General features: G+C 36.6%; 1 protein-coding gene across 3 annotated transcripts in view; it reads left to right on the forward strand.

Moving 5' to 3' along the window:
- The window catches only part of GABRB1 (gamma-aminobutyric acid type A receptor subunit beta1), a 428,799-nt gene that overhangs the window by 144,645 nt on the left and 266,642 nt on the right, over positions 1-17,512 (forward strand). For all 3 annotated transcript variants that reach the window (XM_068975310.1, XM_068975308.1, XM_068975309.1), the window contains exon 4: positions 15,192-15,412. In XM_068975310.1, coding sequence (XP_068831411.1) covers positions 15,192-15,412 — 221 coding nt within the window. The remainder of the gene's footprint in view (positions 1-15,191; positions 15,413-17,512) is intronic.

The raw sequence follows: 17,512 nt of genomic DNA on the forward strand, positions 1-17,512 counted from the left end.
TAAGCTTATCAAAATTATTAGCTTTAAAATTCACAAACCGGTTTTTACACACTGCCAAAGGAATTCTTAAAGTGTTTTTTGGTCATTATGCGGTACAAGGTTGCCAGTGTCTTCTGTAGCAATATGTGCCAAGTTACTTTTTAGCCAGATCCAGTCAAAGATTAACAGAAGTTTGAACAGATGCTCAATGAGGTTAAGCCACTGGAGATGGCCAGTATGGATATTTATGTAGCTCTTGGGTTTTATAGACCTGACTTTAAGGCCTTAGTTAATGCTTTCTATAAGTTTAAATTTTAATTCAATATTTAGAAAATTATTGTACCAAAGGAACAGTCTATGATTTTATTTTTATTTCCTTTAGCAAGTTATTATATTAAGCTCCAGAGTATGGTATCATATAATACAAAGGGTGCAGTGAAACACCAGTACTTGTGCTATTTATATCTCTTATCTGTCTGTCTGTCTATCTACAAAGAGAGAAGAGTTATTGCAACACTATTCTTAAGTTGTAGAAGAATCTGAAACAACTTCAATTACCATTAACATAATAATGACTAATATGTTATTCTATACTGTGTAGCTGCTAAATGGAATGAATCATATCTTTACCCATTGATTTGGAGGAAGTTCTGAGTTGTCATTAAGAAAAGAAGATGCAATAAGCATGGATTAATTTCAGAGAGCTTTCATAAACATCCATTTTAGGGAACTGAATTAATGGCATAGATATCAAAGGTAAGCTGTTTTGATTTAAAATATTTTTTGCCAAACTGCATCAGGGAAAGGAAAGCCAGCTCTCTTTCCATTTTTACCTCCTCCTTGAAAACTCATGGATTCCAGTTACCAGGTCCCAGAATTTAAGGGCATACCATTCAAACATCTCAACCAATTTATGGGTAAATTAACTTTTGAAGACTGACCTAGGAATACAATCACTCATTATTATGTTATCACTACAGAGACATTAATGTCTAAAGTCTACATAATCTTTTTACAAATGCCGTGTTACAATATATAAACAGAGCACCAGGTAAATTTGTATAATATACAGTTTTTGCACTGCACAGATACATCTTGTCCACTGAGTGAATGATGTGGAAATCTAATCTCTGCTTCCCACCCCCTCAAGCTCTTTGTCCTACTGTGGGGCTGAGATAGCAGGAGGAAGAAGAGCTATTATGTAATACCTACAAATAGTTGTGTTGTTTTTTTTTTTTTTTTTACAGACTTCATAAAGGTAGATAAATGAGTCAAAGTATAATGGAGAGTCATGGAATAGCAAAAAGGTAATTGGGAAAGAAGACAAAAGGAAAATCTATGCTTTTCTGAGGAAAGGCAGATATAGATTATGATGGCCTTAAATCAGTGGTTATCAACAAGGGGGAGTTTCACCTCCCCTCCTGCCATCCTGGGGATGTTTGGTAATGTCTGCAGCCATCTCTGATTGTCATGGCTCTAGGGCTGGTCCCGGAATCTAGTGAATAAAGGCCAAGGGTGCAGCTAATGCTGCATCCTAGAATACACAGATGTAGCCTCCTACGTAGAGTAAGTATTTTAGTAGTGCTGCAGTTGATAAGCCAAACTCTAAATGAATACACCTTCTACTTAAAAAGATACTAAAATGTTAGGAAGGATTGAAGGCTTGCTGAAACGAGATTGGCACTAAAATCGCATCTTGCCTGATGCATTATTCTTCCTGAAAGTTAAATGTTTTATTATTGGAGCCATTGCTTCATGCTTCTCAATAAGCTGCCAAGTAATGTGATTTTAATGTGGAAAAAAAAAAAAATGTCTCCTAGTTCCAAAATTTTTCTTTCTCAAAAGTAACTTGTTTTATCTGATTTGAACTTTTGTATGCCATTTTCTAAAATTTCTGCACAAATAAGAAATCTAAATCTTTAGAGAATTTTTTCTTGATATTTTGTTCCATCCACTATTTATATCAAATTGTTACTGAGAACTCTTTCCTGAACTTCTAAATTACAAACTATGAAAGTCACAGAGGATGTTGTCCAAAGATTTTCAGTTTCTTGTACAGACACAATGAATGTTTTTTAAAAAAGTATGATTCACAAAAGTGAATATAATATACCGCTATTTTTAAAAACAATGACAAAAGTTCTGGAGTCCCTGGAATAGAAAGAAGCAACTCACTCTGGTATTCTTGCCTGGAAAATTCCATGGACAGAGGCACCTAGCAGGCTACAGTCCATGGGGTCTCAAAGAGTCAGACATGATTGAGCAATTGAGCATGCATGCATGTATATATGTTCCTAGATAGTTGTATCAGCAAACATAAAATGTTGCCCACCAAGTTACTAATTAGTGAAAGAAAGTACAATGGAGGAAGCAAGATTGCTCAATAATAAATAGGCAAATAAATAAATAAATAGCTGTGGAAAAGGTAGCAGTGTTTATGATAAAAAGTAGGTTATATAGAACGATTCTTTTTTCTTTTAAAGCTGATGGAAAAAAAAACTAGATACCAAATGTTGATGGTGATTATCTCTGAATGGAAAATTAAAACAAGCAAAATCCAAAACACCAACATGTTACAGAAAAAAGAGGATGGAATAAAAGAATGAATGTGATAAACTTGATATTTGGGCATTATAATTGGCTACCTATTCTATTTTGAGAGTTCCCCAGGGACTCCCCAGAGATCATTACCTACCATCTCTTTAAGATGATAATTTGATGGAAATCAATCTTCCTGTTAGAAAAATCTAAAAATAAGGTTTCTGAGAGTGTGCTAATGATTCCTTTCCAGGAAGGTAAATTAAAGTTTTAAGAGATATCAGAAGTGCTTGATTCTAGAGATATTACTGTAGCCCTTTTAAGAATCCCTCTTATTCCATCCTATTAAATTTAAGCTAAGCGTTCCTAAGATCTCACTCTCCTCCAACAAAACAGTACCAGACCTAGAATTTTTGCTATTAACTGTGCCCTTTACACTCTCTATATATTACAAGATCACAAATTACAAGAGAAAACTACCTTCCTAGGCTAGAAAATGCTTATAAATTTTTTTTCATCTCTTCTAAGTCATGTGTTCTTGTTAACATCTTGGTTTTATCCTGATTCCCATATTCTTTCACAGTTTAGCTCAGTTCATAGCTCGACTTTTTCAAGTTGTCATGCATACCACACGTTGATTTCTTTTCTGGTCGTGGATTCATAGTCCAGCTCAGCGTGGTCAGGCAAATCCACCCCATTCTGCATTAGATCCTCCATGGAACTGATTTTATTTCTACTCTTACTGCAGTATTGGGGAAAATAGAAACAGTAACTCTCTTTGAACCTCTGGAACTCAAGAACTTTGAAAAACAGTGTGTCATAACTCATTAATTATGTGGTTTTAAATGTCAGTGGTTTATGAATCATTCTCCTGATAAATTAATCATTAATATAATATTTTATTGAGAATTTTTAATACTGACTAACTTGTGAATGAATTTGAAAGTTGTTCTGAATAGAGATCTATTTTTAAAGCTTTAGTATATATATAGGCTTATACTTCCAAAATGACTTGTGATATAATTCAAAATATATCTATTAATACTTTGTAGAAAGTCAATATTAATTCATTTCAAAAGAGTACATTTGCTTCAAATGCCATATGGTTTTATCATCTCCCAGAAATTCATCAATTTCTAAATTTGTGGGAATTACAGGCTCACTAGGGAAGCTCACTCCATGGTCAATCTCGAATGGTTAGAAAATGGAAACTCTGGGTCATTATTTTGCCTAACTGAGAGTCTCCACGTATTTTTAAAAGATATCCAATATTTCAAAATTTAAGATGAGTTTGCACTAACACACTTAGTGCTGATATCAAGTGTCCCAAACAGCACTACTTAATTCATATACAGCTAATATATTTGAGCTCTTGCTATTATTGGTGCACGAAGCTGAAACCTAAAAATATAAACTTTTGCCCTTGGGGGAGTTCAAAATCTAGTGGGACTGAGAAATAATTACAATATAAGTACTATAATCAAAGTAGAAGAAGACTATTCTGAGAACTCAAAGGAGGATTAATCCCAGAATCAGATTTCCCAGGGGTGCTGTCCTCTTCTCACCTCCACTGTCTCCATGGTGCGTTGACCCATTCCCACGGCTGCATCTATCTCATGACTCACTTAGTTTTGTTCCTCCCGGAGCGCTGCCTTCCTGTATTTTTTGGCTCATAACTACTTACTCGGCACCTTACATGCAACTGCGACTGACACCCACAACACAAAGTAGCCTGTGAATGAGTAAATGAATCATCCTCAGTCCCAAATCTCCAATTCTTACTATTTTTATCCATGTACTCATTTGGGTCAGAAACTCTATAGTCATCCTTGATGCCCTCTTCTCTCTGTCCTCCTGTATCAATGTCACCATTTCCATTTTCTTTCCTCCACCTCCCCGTTAGGACAAACTCTGACTTCGCTATTCTCTAAGCAATTGCCAGAGCTTATTAAAACTGATAACCTCCTACTCAATAATCTTGTCTCCAGTGATAGGCTGCCAGTGAAAAGAAGTGGAGTTTTCTGAGTATCTGAGGTGGAAGGAATTTCATGCAGGGAGCTGGTTACGGAGGTGATGGAAGGACTGACAAGCCTATGGAGGCCAGTGGGATAGCTTGGAAATGAACGATGCTCAGTCTCACCTCCTGGTTTTAGGAGTTCTTTGAGGTAGGCAGGGGAAATGTATTATACAACATTTTCTCTTAAGCATCTGGCATAATACAGTATTTTCAGTCTAGTCAACAGTGGCAAAATGCTTACAGAATGAATTAGTCATTCTCATAATCTAAGATCTTTTGACTTAGAAGTTTCTAGCAAATTTTCCCTCCTTTAGGCCCAACTTTTCAATATATCTTACCATGGAAACAACTTGAGTTATTTGTTCTTCTGATTAATTAGGTTCTAGATAAGACATTTAAACTGTCATTGGATGAAATACAAATTTTATCATATCGTTTTTAGGAAATCGGGTTCATTGTAAAGAAAAAAAGAATTTTCATTTTTAAAAAAAATAATTAATCTTTACAGCTTATAAAGTAGATATTAGATCACAGATGCTGAGATTTTTAAATCGTACAGTCTCAGTTTTGTATAGTGAGAGTCTCCTGCAGTTCATTGCATTGGAACACAAGGTCATACTCCAGTTGTCATGTTAGTGTCCTATGTGCCCATGTGACTTCCTTAGATGACTCCCATTGGTATAAACCTACAGCTCTCAATGTTTTTGTTCACCCGGAAGATCACTTCATTCCCAGATTGTTCAGAACACTACACAAGACTGACAAAAATCTGATTATACAGATGGATAAACCACATGGGGCTATTAGGATGAGATAAAGATAAAAGAAGATTATGAAGCATAGTACAAGCTGCAGTTGTTGAAAAAAAATCAATAAAAAGAAAAACATGGGCTTTGAAAAAATGAGATTGTATGTATTTTAAAGATATTAAAACAAAACATGGCTAAGGAGTAAGCACAACAAATATGTATTAATAGTTAGCATAATACTAGATGATAAGATGAAAGATTAAAAATGAACAGAAAATCTGGAAATATAGTGATGCATTTCTGCTGCAGAATGTATTTAATGGTGACACTGATACACAAAACATTCATTTAAGCAGGAGTCTCAATTAGAAACAGATGTTGTGCAATTCTTTTCAATTACAACCTAAATTGGCTTATTTATCAGGCAATTTTTCACTAAAGTTTGTTTTTGTGAGATGAGTTTGTTTTGTTTTCTCATCCTTATAAGAAGTACTGTTCATTGGCATCTTATGCATTTAGTCTCCAGGTTACATTTCTGGATAATTGTCATTGTGTTTGATAGAAAATTGTCTCCATAGAAGTAAATATATCTTCTATCACTTTCCTTGCTCTCTTGGTTAATAAACAATATCAAATATGTCTCTTCCCCCCTTTTTCCCAGTCATTTATCATCTCTGAGTGTCAGATTTCTCATAATACCTCCCTTTTTCAAAATCAGCGAAATGTGCCAGATGATTTTGATTTTCTTGGGTTTTTACAATATGTATAATTATTGCTTAATGAAATTCTCATATGGACATCAATCTGCATAATCATTATGGCTTCTTTCGGTTGGAGGAAATAAAGATGAAATCAATTTAGCGCAAGGAAAGTGAAGTTTCTTGTAATAATACAAAGGCTTATAAGAAGTACAGAAGTTTATATATAAACTTAATATAAGAAGTCCATATTGAAGTATAGAACATTTCCAGACCTCAGGAGAGCTAGAAATCAGAAACAGGAAGTTCTTTATGAACTTGGCCATTCATTCTCTAACAATGTCAGACTCTTTCTCCTATGGTTCTTTTCTCCATCTTTCTCCATTTTCTTTCTTCTTTCGCAAGCTGGCTTCTTCTTTTTTATTCAGGCTCCCCTCTCTTTTACTTCATACAAGCAGTGTAGCCCTAGTTCTATGTCATGACCTTTGCATTTGGTGCTACAGCTGCTGTATCAGATCCTTTTGTAGTCACTAAGTCATTTCTAATTCTTTGTGACCCCATGAACTGTAGCCGAGAAGGCTCCTCTGTCTATGGGATTCTCCTGGCAAGAATACCTAGAAAACTATACAAAAAAGATCTTCATGACCCAGATAACCACAATGGTGTGATCACTCACCTAGAGCCAGACATCCTGGAATATGAAGTCAAGTGGGCCTTAGGAAGCATCACTACAAACAAAGCTAGTGGAGGTGATAGAATTCCTGTTGAGTTATTTCAAATCCTGAAAGATGATGCTGTGAAAGTGCTGCACTCAATATGCCAGGAAATTTGGAAAATTCAGTGGTGGCCACAGGACTGGAAAAGGTCAGTTTTCATTCCAATCCCAAAGAAAGGCAATGCCAAAGAGTGTTCAAACTACCACACAATTGTACTCCTCACATGATAGCAAAGTAATGTTCAAAATTCTCCAAGCCAGGCTTCAACAGTATGTGAACCATGAACTTCCAGATGTTCAACCTGGATTTAGAGAAGGTAGAGGAACCAGAGATCAAATTGGCAACATCTGCTGGATCATCAAAAAAGCACGAGAGTTCCAGAAAAACAACTACTACTTCTTTATTAACTACGCCAAAGCCTTTGACTATGTGGATCACAGAAAACTATGGAAAATTCTTCAAGAGATGGGAATATCAGGCCACGTGACCTGCCTCCTGAGAAATCTGTATGCAAGTCAATAAGCAACAGTTAGAATTGGACATGGAACAACAGACGGATTCCAAATTGGGAAAGGAGTACGTCAAGGCTGTATATTGTCACCCTGCTTATTTAACTTATATGCAGAGTACATCATGAGAAATGCCAGGCTGGATGAAGCACAAGCTGAAATCAAGATTGCCAGGAGAATTAACAATAACCTCAGATATGCAGATGACACGGCCCTTATGGCAGAAAGCGAAGAACTAAAGAGCCTCTTAATGAAAGTGAAAGAGGAGAGTGAAAAAGGTGGCTCAAAACTCAACATTCAGTAAACTAAGATCATGGCATCCAGTCCCATCACTTCATGGAAAATAGATGGGGAAAAAATAGAAACAATGACAGACTTTATTTGGGGGGGCTCCAAAATCACTGCCGACGGTGACTGCAGCCATGAAATTAAAAGACACTTGCTCCTTGGAAGAAAAGCTATGACCAACCTAGACAGCATATTAAAAAGCAGAGACATTACTTTGCCAACAAAAGTCCATCTACTCAAAGCTATGGTTTTTCCAGTAGTCATGTGTGGATGTAAGAGTTGGACTCTGAAGAAAGCTGGGCACCAAAGAATTGATGCTTTTGAACTGTGGTGTTGGAGAAGAATCTTGAGAGTCCCTTGGACTGCAAGAAGATCCAGACTCTCAACCCTAGAAGAAATCAGTCCTTCATATTCATTGGAAGGACTGATGCTGAAGCTGAAACTCCAATACTTTGGCTACCTGATGCAAAGAACTGATTCATTGGAAAAGACCCTGATGCTGGGAAAGATTGAAGGTGGGAGGAGAAGGGGATGGCAGAGGATGAGATGGTTGGATGGCATCACTGACGTGATGGACATGAGTTTGAGTAAGCTCCAGGAGTTGGTGATGAACTGGGAAGTCTGGTGTTCTGCAGTCCATGGGGTTGCAAAGAGTTGGACACAACTGAGTGACTGAACTGAACTGAGCCATTCCCTTCTCCAGAGGTTCTTCCAGGCTCAGGAATTGAACCTGCATCTCCTGCATTAGCAGACAGATTCTTTAGTACTGAGCCACCAGGGAAGCCTGTCAGATCCTTTATCCAGTAGCAAATTTCTGGGAGAGGATTCTGATTGGCCCATCTCATCTTCTTGAGTCAGGCATAAGTTTATCATCTGCCTATAAATCATCTGGTCTTAGATTAGATATCTACTCTTCATTCCAAAGGTGGGAGGAGGGCAGAATCCTGTGATATAGAACATGTTTACACTTAGTTAGCAGGAACTGTAGGCAGGGCAGTTTAACCACAGAAGTTTCTGTAGAAGTGATGCACAGCTCGGCTACAATCAGTTTTGGGGGAAAGCAACCTAAGTTTTGGAAAGAGAGGATCTCAGAGTTCAACTAAGATGGCATAAAAGTTTTATAAGGAACAGAGAGGTGTGCTTGGGACCCCTTGTGATGCATAATGTGCAATCAAATCAATGAAATATAAGATACAGATGTGTGCAAGGGCTTTGGTTCTTATATATATAAGTTCTCCCTCTTTGAAAAGGAGTTTGAAAAGGAGGGATTGCTCATATGATCCTTCTGAGTAGATGCAATACTATTAGATGTTAAATCAATATTTTGTCTCTTCACTATTGAATTAGTTTGAGTTGTGTGCTGATTGTGGAGGCAGCTAATAAGAGACTTTCACTTTTCTAGCCCACTATGCAGTCTTCTTAGAGCTCATTTTATTAAAATATATACTTCAATATATTTTCCAAAACCATATAACTTTTTCACTCTTCTGATGCTAGATAATTAAGGAATTTTTGTCAATGATCTCTTATGTTATAGTGGCAAATTATGAACCATCTAGTGTTAGCATTCCTTACACAAAGTTTTAAGGAATATATTAAAAGTTTGAGTAGACATGTTGAAGATATTATTTTACTAATAATACAGTTATCTTACTGATACTAGAAAGGAAGATATTTTCATTTAAGGCAGAGTTCATAACCTTGACACTATTGACATTTGGAGTCAGTTAATTCTTTGTTACAGGGGATGCATAGTGCAGTGTTTTAGGCTGGGGAGCATACCTGGCCACTACCCACAGATGCTAGTGTTACCAAGTCCAAGTTCTTACTGGTCGCAGCACAACAAACCAATAAATCAAAAGGTGAAGTATTAGGGCAAGGAATAGTGGCTTCATTCAGAAAGCCAGAAAACTGAGAAGATGGCAGACTAGTGTCCCAAAGAACCATCTTATTTGAGTTAGAATCCAGGCTTATTTTATACTAAAAGGGGAGGTGGTGGGACTGGTTGGTGTAGACTTCCTGATGCCAGAATCCTTTGTTTTTTCAGCTGTCAACATAGGTCTGGTCACCATGGTTCCTGTAAACCTCCAACAAGACAATTGTTATGCTCTGCTCTGCAGCTTTTCATCTCAGTATAAATGGAAAAGTGTTAAAGCTTCAAAGGTCAAGCCTATGAGGCAGATTATGAAGAAGGGCTATTATGTATGTTTCATGCTATACGAAACAGTCTTTTACAAAGGTGCAGAGCCAGCATGACTCAGCACCAGCAGCAGAGCACAAAGATTAAAGCTGAACGAATAGATCCCGTATGGAGTCAGGTTTGTTCTTCTATGTGATATTAGCTGCACACAGAGTACTCTCAGTTGTGACAACTAAAACTGTCTTCAGACATTGTGAAATATTCTCTGGCTAACAAAATCATCCAGAGCTCAAAACTACTGCTCTAAAATGAATGTTCCCCTTTTCTATCTGACTCGTTTCACTAAACATAGTACCCTCTAGGCTCATCCATGTTATAAATGGCAAAATTCCATTCTTTTTATGGCTGAGTGACATTATATATATATATATATATATCCATATCCATTTATCTGTTGATGGACACAAGTTGATTACATATCTTGGAAAGACAAATGCTGTATGTTGTCACTTATGTGTGGAATCTAAAAAATAAAATAAAGGAATATAACAAAGCGGAAACAGACTCACAGATATAGAGAATAAACTAGTGGTTACCAGCAGGAAGGGAGAAGAGGGGAGGGGCAAGAAAGATAGGTGTAGGGGATTAAGAGGTACAAACTTCTGTGTATAAAATAAATAAGATAGAAGGATATATTGTGCAGCACAGGGAATATCACAAATATTTTATAATAACTGTAAATGGAATATAATCTATAAAAATTTTGAATCATATGCTGTAAACCTGAAACTAAATTGTGAATCAACAGTACTTCAATAAAAATAAGTATATAAAAGAATATTACCTTTATTCTCCAAAAGAACTGCTTTCATTTATTAAAAATATTTTCTTATTTCTTTAAGCATTTTTAGATTTAAAAAGGATGGGTTTTGGAGATTACTGACTTGGTATTGTTTATCCTGCTTTTCTTCAGTGAATCAAATTCTCTCATGCCTGAATTAGCCTGACGAATTTCATTAGGAATCTCATACCAGTTAATCCCATTAATTTGCTTCAGTGTCAAAGAATCTCCTATGGCCCATAGTTCTAAATATGCCACACTTTTGTCAAGGAGTAGCTTGCACACTTGAGAAAGGTAGTTGAACAATATCATACACCTGAAAGAAAAATGATTTTAGAGTTCTTGGCTAAAGTATCAAAACCTTTCATTTCTTTCTGAAAAATTTCCATCCTCCCTGGAGTACTTACACTTTGACCTAATGAAAAATTAGTAGAAAATCTGTTGTATCAGAGAAAAAAAATACAACAGTTTCAAGCCTTTCTTTTCCATCTAAAAAATAGACTACACCAAAGAATATTTAGGCTTTATTATATGCAGATATGACTGTAAATATTTATACTAAAGTGCAGATAGAAAAAAATAATTTATTTAAAATTCAGTAAGTAGTTTCCTAGAGATGTAAACATAAATTCTCTTAGGGAGAATTTGCCTATCTCATGAGGTGGTGAGAATGAAACGTAATAATAGATATGAAGCTCTATGGAAACCACAGAGCATATAGCATTTTCTAGAAGGAAATTATTATCATGCTTGTGGTAAAATATGCATAGGAAGGATATATTACTCTGTTTTAAGTCTTTCCACATTGTGCATAATTATCATCACAATGATCATTAGTTTCAAAAAGTTTTTTGAAGGTTACCAAACTCATGGGTCCATATTTGCATTTATCATAGAATCAGGTCCTAGATTAAGATGATAACCCTAGAAATGCATAAGAAGAAAAGTGCTAAAAGGTACTTGTTCTGCATCACCCACTTCCTAGAGTTAACTACTAGCATCCATGGACCACAAAGAAGGCTGAGCACTGAAGAATTGATGCTTTCCAACTCTGGTGCTAAGGAGAAGACTCTTGAGTGTCTCTTGGACTGCAAGATCAAACCAGTCAATCCTAAAGGAAATCAACTCTGAATACTCATTGGAGGGACTGATGCTGGAGCTGAAGCTCCAATACTTTGGCCACTTGATGCAAAGAGCTGACTCATTGAAAAAGACACTGATGCTGGGAAGGATTGAGGGCAGGAGGATAACGGGGCTACAGAATATGAGATGGTTGGATGGCATCTTGACTCAATGGATATGAGTTTGAGCAAACTGGGAGATGGTGAAGGACAGGGAAGCCTTGGGTACTACAGTCCACGGGGTCACAAAGAGTCAGATACTACTGAGCAGCTGAACAACAACATAAATTTCCACTGAATGATTTCTTATTGCACATAGAGTAAATTACTGCTTTAATTGGGAAACATGGTGTGATGTTTAGTCAATATTTATTGAAAACAGAGTGAGTTGTATAGAGCAAAGATCTCAGTACATGTGTATAGTTCTTTCTTTACAGAAAACAAGATTTTCCAGAAAGGGAAAGGGAAAAGTACACACACACACATGCATGCACTTAATTTATGCGGAGGTCACTCAAGTTGACGTTATTTTCTCCTTCCACTCGCCATTGTTTACTTACCACAAGAATATTTTAATTATAACATTAGTTAATAGAATATTATGTAATTATAATCATTTGTACTTCACAATAAGTTTTTCCTCATCACACATTAAAACTCCTTTTAATGAAGAGAATGTAGTGTAAGGATTTTTCCTCATAGTCTTATTGTGAGGAAATCCTCTGCAGCACTTGAGAGAGCTGAAGGTTAATGAGTATTCAGCATGAGTAGTGAAACATGTAACCCATTGCTGGTCATGCTGATGCCTGTGACAATGTTTACAATAATGTATCTTGAGATAGCTATTAGTTGTATTACATTGTCTGAATTACAAACAAGACCCCAACAAGACTTACAACACAGGCAAGTGCTTATTTTCATGGTTACTGGGGTCTTTCTGCCTACAAGTTCTTTTATAAACATCTCTTTAAAAGTGGCAATGCCTATGAAAATAAATACGTATATTACAAGTAGTTTGGAAGTATATTAATCTTTAAACAGCAGTAAATAATTCTGAAGATAATCTATTTGTTTAGCATGCTAGTTTCTAAAATACTTGCACCCTAATTTTCCTAAGCAATGTTTTCAATAACCCAATAAAATGCTATTATTTTTATTTTAGAAGTGAGACATTGGAGATAACAGTGGGTTAAGTTAGTAGCCCATGGTTACATAGCTCTACAAGTGGTAGATTTTGGCATCAAGGTGTTTTAGAATCTAAGGCTCAGACTCTGTCCAATCTATTGTACTCCAAAAAGGTATGATGTTTACAACTTGAAGAGGATGCAAATGAGAATGTCAGCAATTGAGAAGAGAAGTGTACATAACCCTGTAGCTTCTCTTTTTCTGTTCTCCTTTAAGTGAAGGTAGGGTGGAAGGAAGTTTCAGATCTAGAAAGGGGATATTGTATGATTAATAGTGAGCAAATGTCCTTCTCATTGATCATGAAAGAATTAAATTATTGTAAGTTTGTTTCTGACTAAACAATGTAAACATTCTCGAATATAGTGGTTAAAGGACATTGGAACTCATTGTCCAGAATAAATATTGAAGACAATATCATTTAGGATATTTCACAAATGCATTAATATACATAGGGATCTAGATGAAGTACAGTTGACCCAGATGTAAGACATGAGCAGAGTCAGTGAACCAGTGAAGTCGCTCAATCGTGTCCGACTCATTGTGATCCCATGGACTGTAGCCTACAAGGCTCCTCCATCCATGGAATTTTCCAGAGTACTGGAGTGGATTGCCATTTCCTTCTCCAGGGATCTTCCCGACCTGGGGATCAAACCCAGGTCTCCCACATTGCAGGCAGATGCTTTACTGTCCAAGTTACCAGGAAAGCCTGAGCAGAGTCAATGTTTCTCAAATCAGTTCAGTCACTCAGTCGTGTCCAACTCTGTGACGCCATGGACTGCAGCATGCCAGGCTTCCCTGTCCATCACCAACTCCTGGAGCCTACTCAAACTCATGTCCATTGTGTTGGTGATGCCATCCAACCATCTCATCCTCTGTCATCCCCTTCTTCTCCTGCCTTCAGTCTTTCCCAGCATCAGAGTCGTTTCCAATGAGTCATTTCATCACATCAGGTGGCCAGTGTATTGGAGTTTCAGCTTCTGCATCAGTCCTTCCAGTGAGTATTCAGGACTGATTTCCTTTAGGATCGACCAGTTGGATCTCCTTGCAGTCCAAGGGACTCTCAAGAGTCTTCTCCAACATCACAGTTCAAAAGTATCAATTCTTCGGCACTCAGCTTTCTTTAGAGTCCAACTCTCACATCCATACATGACTACTGGAAAAACCATAGCTTTGACTAGATGGACATTTGTTGGTAAACTAATGTTTCTGCTTGATAATATGCTGTCTAGGTTGGTCATAGCTTTTCTTCCAAGGAGCAAGCGTCTTTTAATTTCATGGGCTTCCCCTGTGGCTCAGCTCGTTTCTCAAAGAGTTGTATGTGTATATATGTATGTGTGTGTGTGTGTATATATATATATATATATATATATATAAAACAATGGCAGTATACAGAGTTGTGCAGGAGTTATATTGTGTTTTCTTAATTGTTGCTAATGCATTCAGCTAAAGCTATTGACAGATAAATGTCCTTTAAAAGAAAAAGTGAACCATCTTTTTTAATGATATTGGGACCCACAACTTAAGCCTTTATGATGTTATTGTGACCTCATATTCTTTTAATGGACAATTTGCCTGGTGGCTCAGATGGTAAAGAGCCTGCCTGCAATGCAGTGGACCTGGGTTCCATCCCTGGGGTTGGGAATGTCCCCTGGAGAAGAGAATGGCAACCCACTCCAGTATTCTTGCTTGGAGAATCCCATGGACAGAGGAGCCTGATGGGCTATAGTCCTTAGGGTGGCAAAGAGTCAGACAAGACTGAAGCAACTGAGCAAGCACACACACCGCTCATGTGCGTTCTCAGGCCAAATGAGTATCTCCATCCACATGTTCTACATAAACTACTTTTTACGATTGATAGACAAGTCATAATTTGCTATAAAAATCCAGATAATGGAAACTGATAACCTTTATAAGGCAAACAACACTATTCATTCAGAAGGTATTTTCAGTTTAGAGCACATCTTTTCCTTATAAATGCACCCATTTTTAGTTATTATTTAACAAACATACTCCTTCAAAACAGTACTATAAATACAACATCCAGGGGTAGATATTTGTGAACATAAATCTCTAAGTACAGCTTCCCTTAATAGCCTTCCCCATGATTTCATGACCTTAACATCAAACGTTAAAATTCAGTTAAATGGATTTACTCTATATTGGTACAAATGCTTCTGCATGCTCTAGCACTTCTAACCTGTTGGTTACCTTATACTTGGAGGTGCAACTCACAGCATATTCAAATGTAACCTCATAGCAGGCCTGAAGAATGCTGAGTCTCTGGGCATCCACAGTACCACATACCATCAGGTTCTTAACAAAAAGGCTTTTAGCTGAACTGAAGAAAATGATGATGATGATGATGGTAAAATTCTTTTCTTTTTTTTTTTTGGTTTCCTTTCTTTTACAGGATTATACTCTCACCATGTATTTCCAGCAGTCTTGGAAAGACAAAAGGCTTTCTTATTCTGGAATCCCACTAAACCTCACACTAGACAACAGGGTGGCTGATCAACTCTGGGTACCAGACACCTACTTTCTGAACGACAAGAAATCCTTTGTGCATGGGGTTACAGTGAAAAATCGCATGATCCGCCTGCATCCTGATGGAACAGTTCTCTACGGACTCCGGTAAAGAGCTTTGTGTTTCCTATTTTATTGCTGTTGTGCATGTTGTTAACTTTTACTTTTGGAAATGCGCAGAAGGGAGAAAGGCAAGTAGGTAAATATGTAGACTCTCTAATCTTGATAATAAAATTATATTAAAGTTCAGAAAAATCTCTTTAGAACTATCTGAGCTAAAGCTAGACAACTTTGTCCATCAAAAGTAAATGATTTGTTCTTATCTTTAAGTAATAAACATAGTAATAGGAATATGTTTTTGTTAGATAGATTTCACATCTAGTTTATTCTTGGTTACATCTTCTTTAGGCAATTGCTTGATTATCTCAGGTCTACCCAGACTGAATGTTTTCTAGGTATTCTGTGTAGCTACTTGATTATGAAATTATTATGAATTTGGAAACAATATTCTGAAGAAATTGGAGAATATTTTGTTGGTGACTCTGAGAAAATTCAGAGTGATTTCATTCCCTTAAATTTATGTGTTTCCACTTTTTTTTTTTCATATATATGATCCACTTTAAGTTAATTGTTCTGTTTCTTATGAGGTAGGGGTTGAAGTTCATTTCTTTTTTCATATGGCTATCCAGTTATTCTAGCCCTATTTATTGAAAAGTCTTTGCTTTTCGGATTAGATTGTGTTGGTACCTTTGACTGGATGAGTGGGGTCTATTTTTAGGTCCTATTCTGTTCCTTTGTTCTCTATGTCCATCCTTAGACAGTATCACACTATTTAATTACCATATCACACCATTTAATTACAATATCTATAAGGTAAGTCATGAAGTCACATAAGTCTTTCAATTTTATACTGACTGTTTAAGATTGTTTTGGAAATGCTAATACCTTTGCATCTCACTATATAACTTCTAGGATCAACTTCTTGATTTCTATCCAAAAAAGTCTGCTGGAATTATAATTGAGATTGTATTGAATCTCTACATCAGTGCAGAGAGAATTGATTTAAAGTTGTGAAGCTTTTTAATTCATGAATGTTTCTTTATTTATTTATCTTTTTCTCAGCAATATTTTTCATCACACTGTGTTTGTTTATTTTTTTAAGAATCAAGTATAAAAGAGGTCTTGTACACTGATAGAGGTCTATTACTAACCTTCATGTAATTAAAAGTTTACTAAAACTTTTAGGCTACAATTCAAATCAGCTTCCAGTTTTACCAGAAAATATCTGAATTGTAACATATTGTTGTAGGATATGAAGGGTGGTGGTTCTTTAATCTTTGTTGTCACCTTTTGTGATCCCTTTGAGAAGCTGATGAAATTCTCCTATTGTTTTAGAGTGGTCATAAGTCCCCTAAAATCCTTTTATATAGCATCAATGCCAAGGTAAAACTGTACTTAAGGGCCAAAAGTGTATAATTAACGTGTATCTGATATCTGAAAACATGCAAGTGACAAGAATGCATCTGTGATAAAACTTTTCAACTTAACCTAATGGTTGGTTATTTAATTGATAGCTTTGGTCTTCCTTTGCACAGTGACATAGTATCAGTTGATCTTGGCAAAATGATCTTTGGAATTTTCTTACCCTTTCAGTACTCAGTTCAGTTCAGTTCAGTTCAGTTGCTCAGTCGTGTCCGACTCTTTGCGACCCCATGAATCACAGCACGCCAGGACTCCCTGTCCATCACCATCTCCCAGAGTTCACTCAGACTCACGTCCATCGAGTCGGTGATGCCATCCAGCCATCTCATCCTCAGTCGTCCCCTTCTTCTCCTGCCCCCTATCCCTCCCAGCATCAGAGTCTTTTCCAATAAGTCAACCCTTCTCATGAGGTGGCCAAAGTACTGGAGTTTCAGCTTTAGCATCATTCCTTCCGAAGAAGTCCCAGGGCTAATCTCCTTCAGAATGGACTGGTTGGATTTCCTTGCAGTCCAAGGGACTCTCAAGAGTCTTCTCCAACACCACAGTTCAAAAGCATCAATTCTTCTGTCAACTCCAGTTAAAAATCTCTGACCTAAAGTCCTCTCAGAAAAAATGATGCAATAAACTAAGTCTCTTGAGTGTATTGATATTACTACAGATAAAATCTACTAATGCAAGAGCACAGTGGTAGTCATTAGTGATGGTCATACAATGGAAATCAGATGT

This window comes from Capricornis sumatraensis, chromosome 7 (assembly GCF_032405125.1).
Source record: "Capricornis sumatraensis isolate serow.1 chromosome 7, serow.2, whole genome shotgun sequence".
Classification (NCBI taxonomy): domain Eukaryota; kingdom Metazoa; phylum Chordata; class Mammalia; order Artiodactyla; family Bovidae; genus Capricornis; species Capricornis sumatraensis.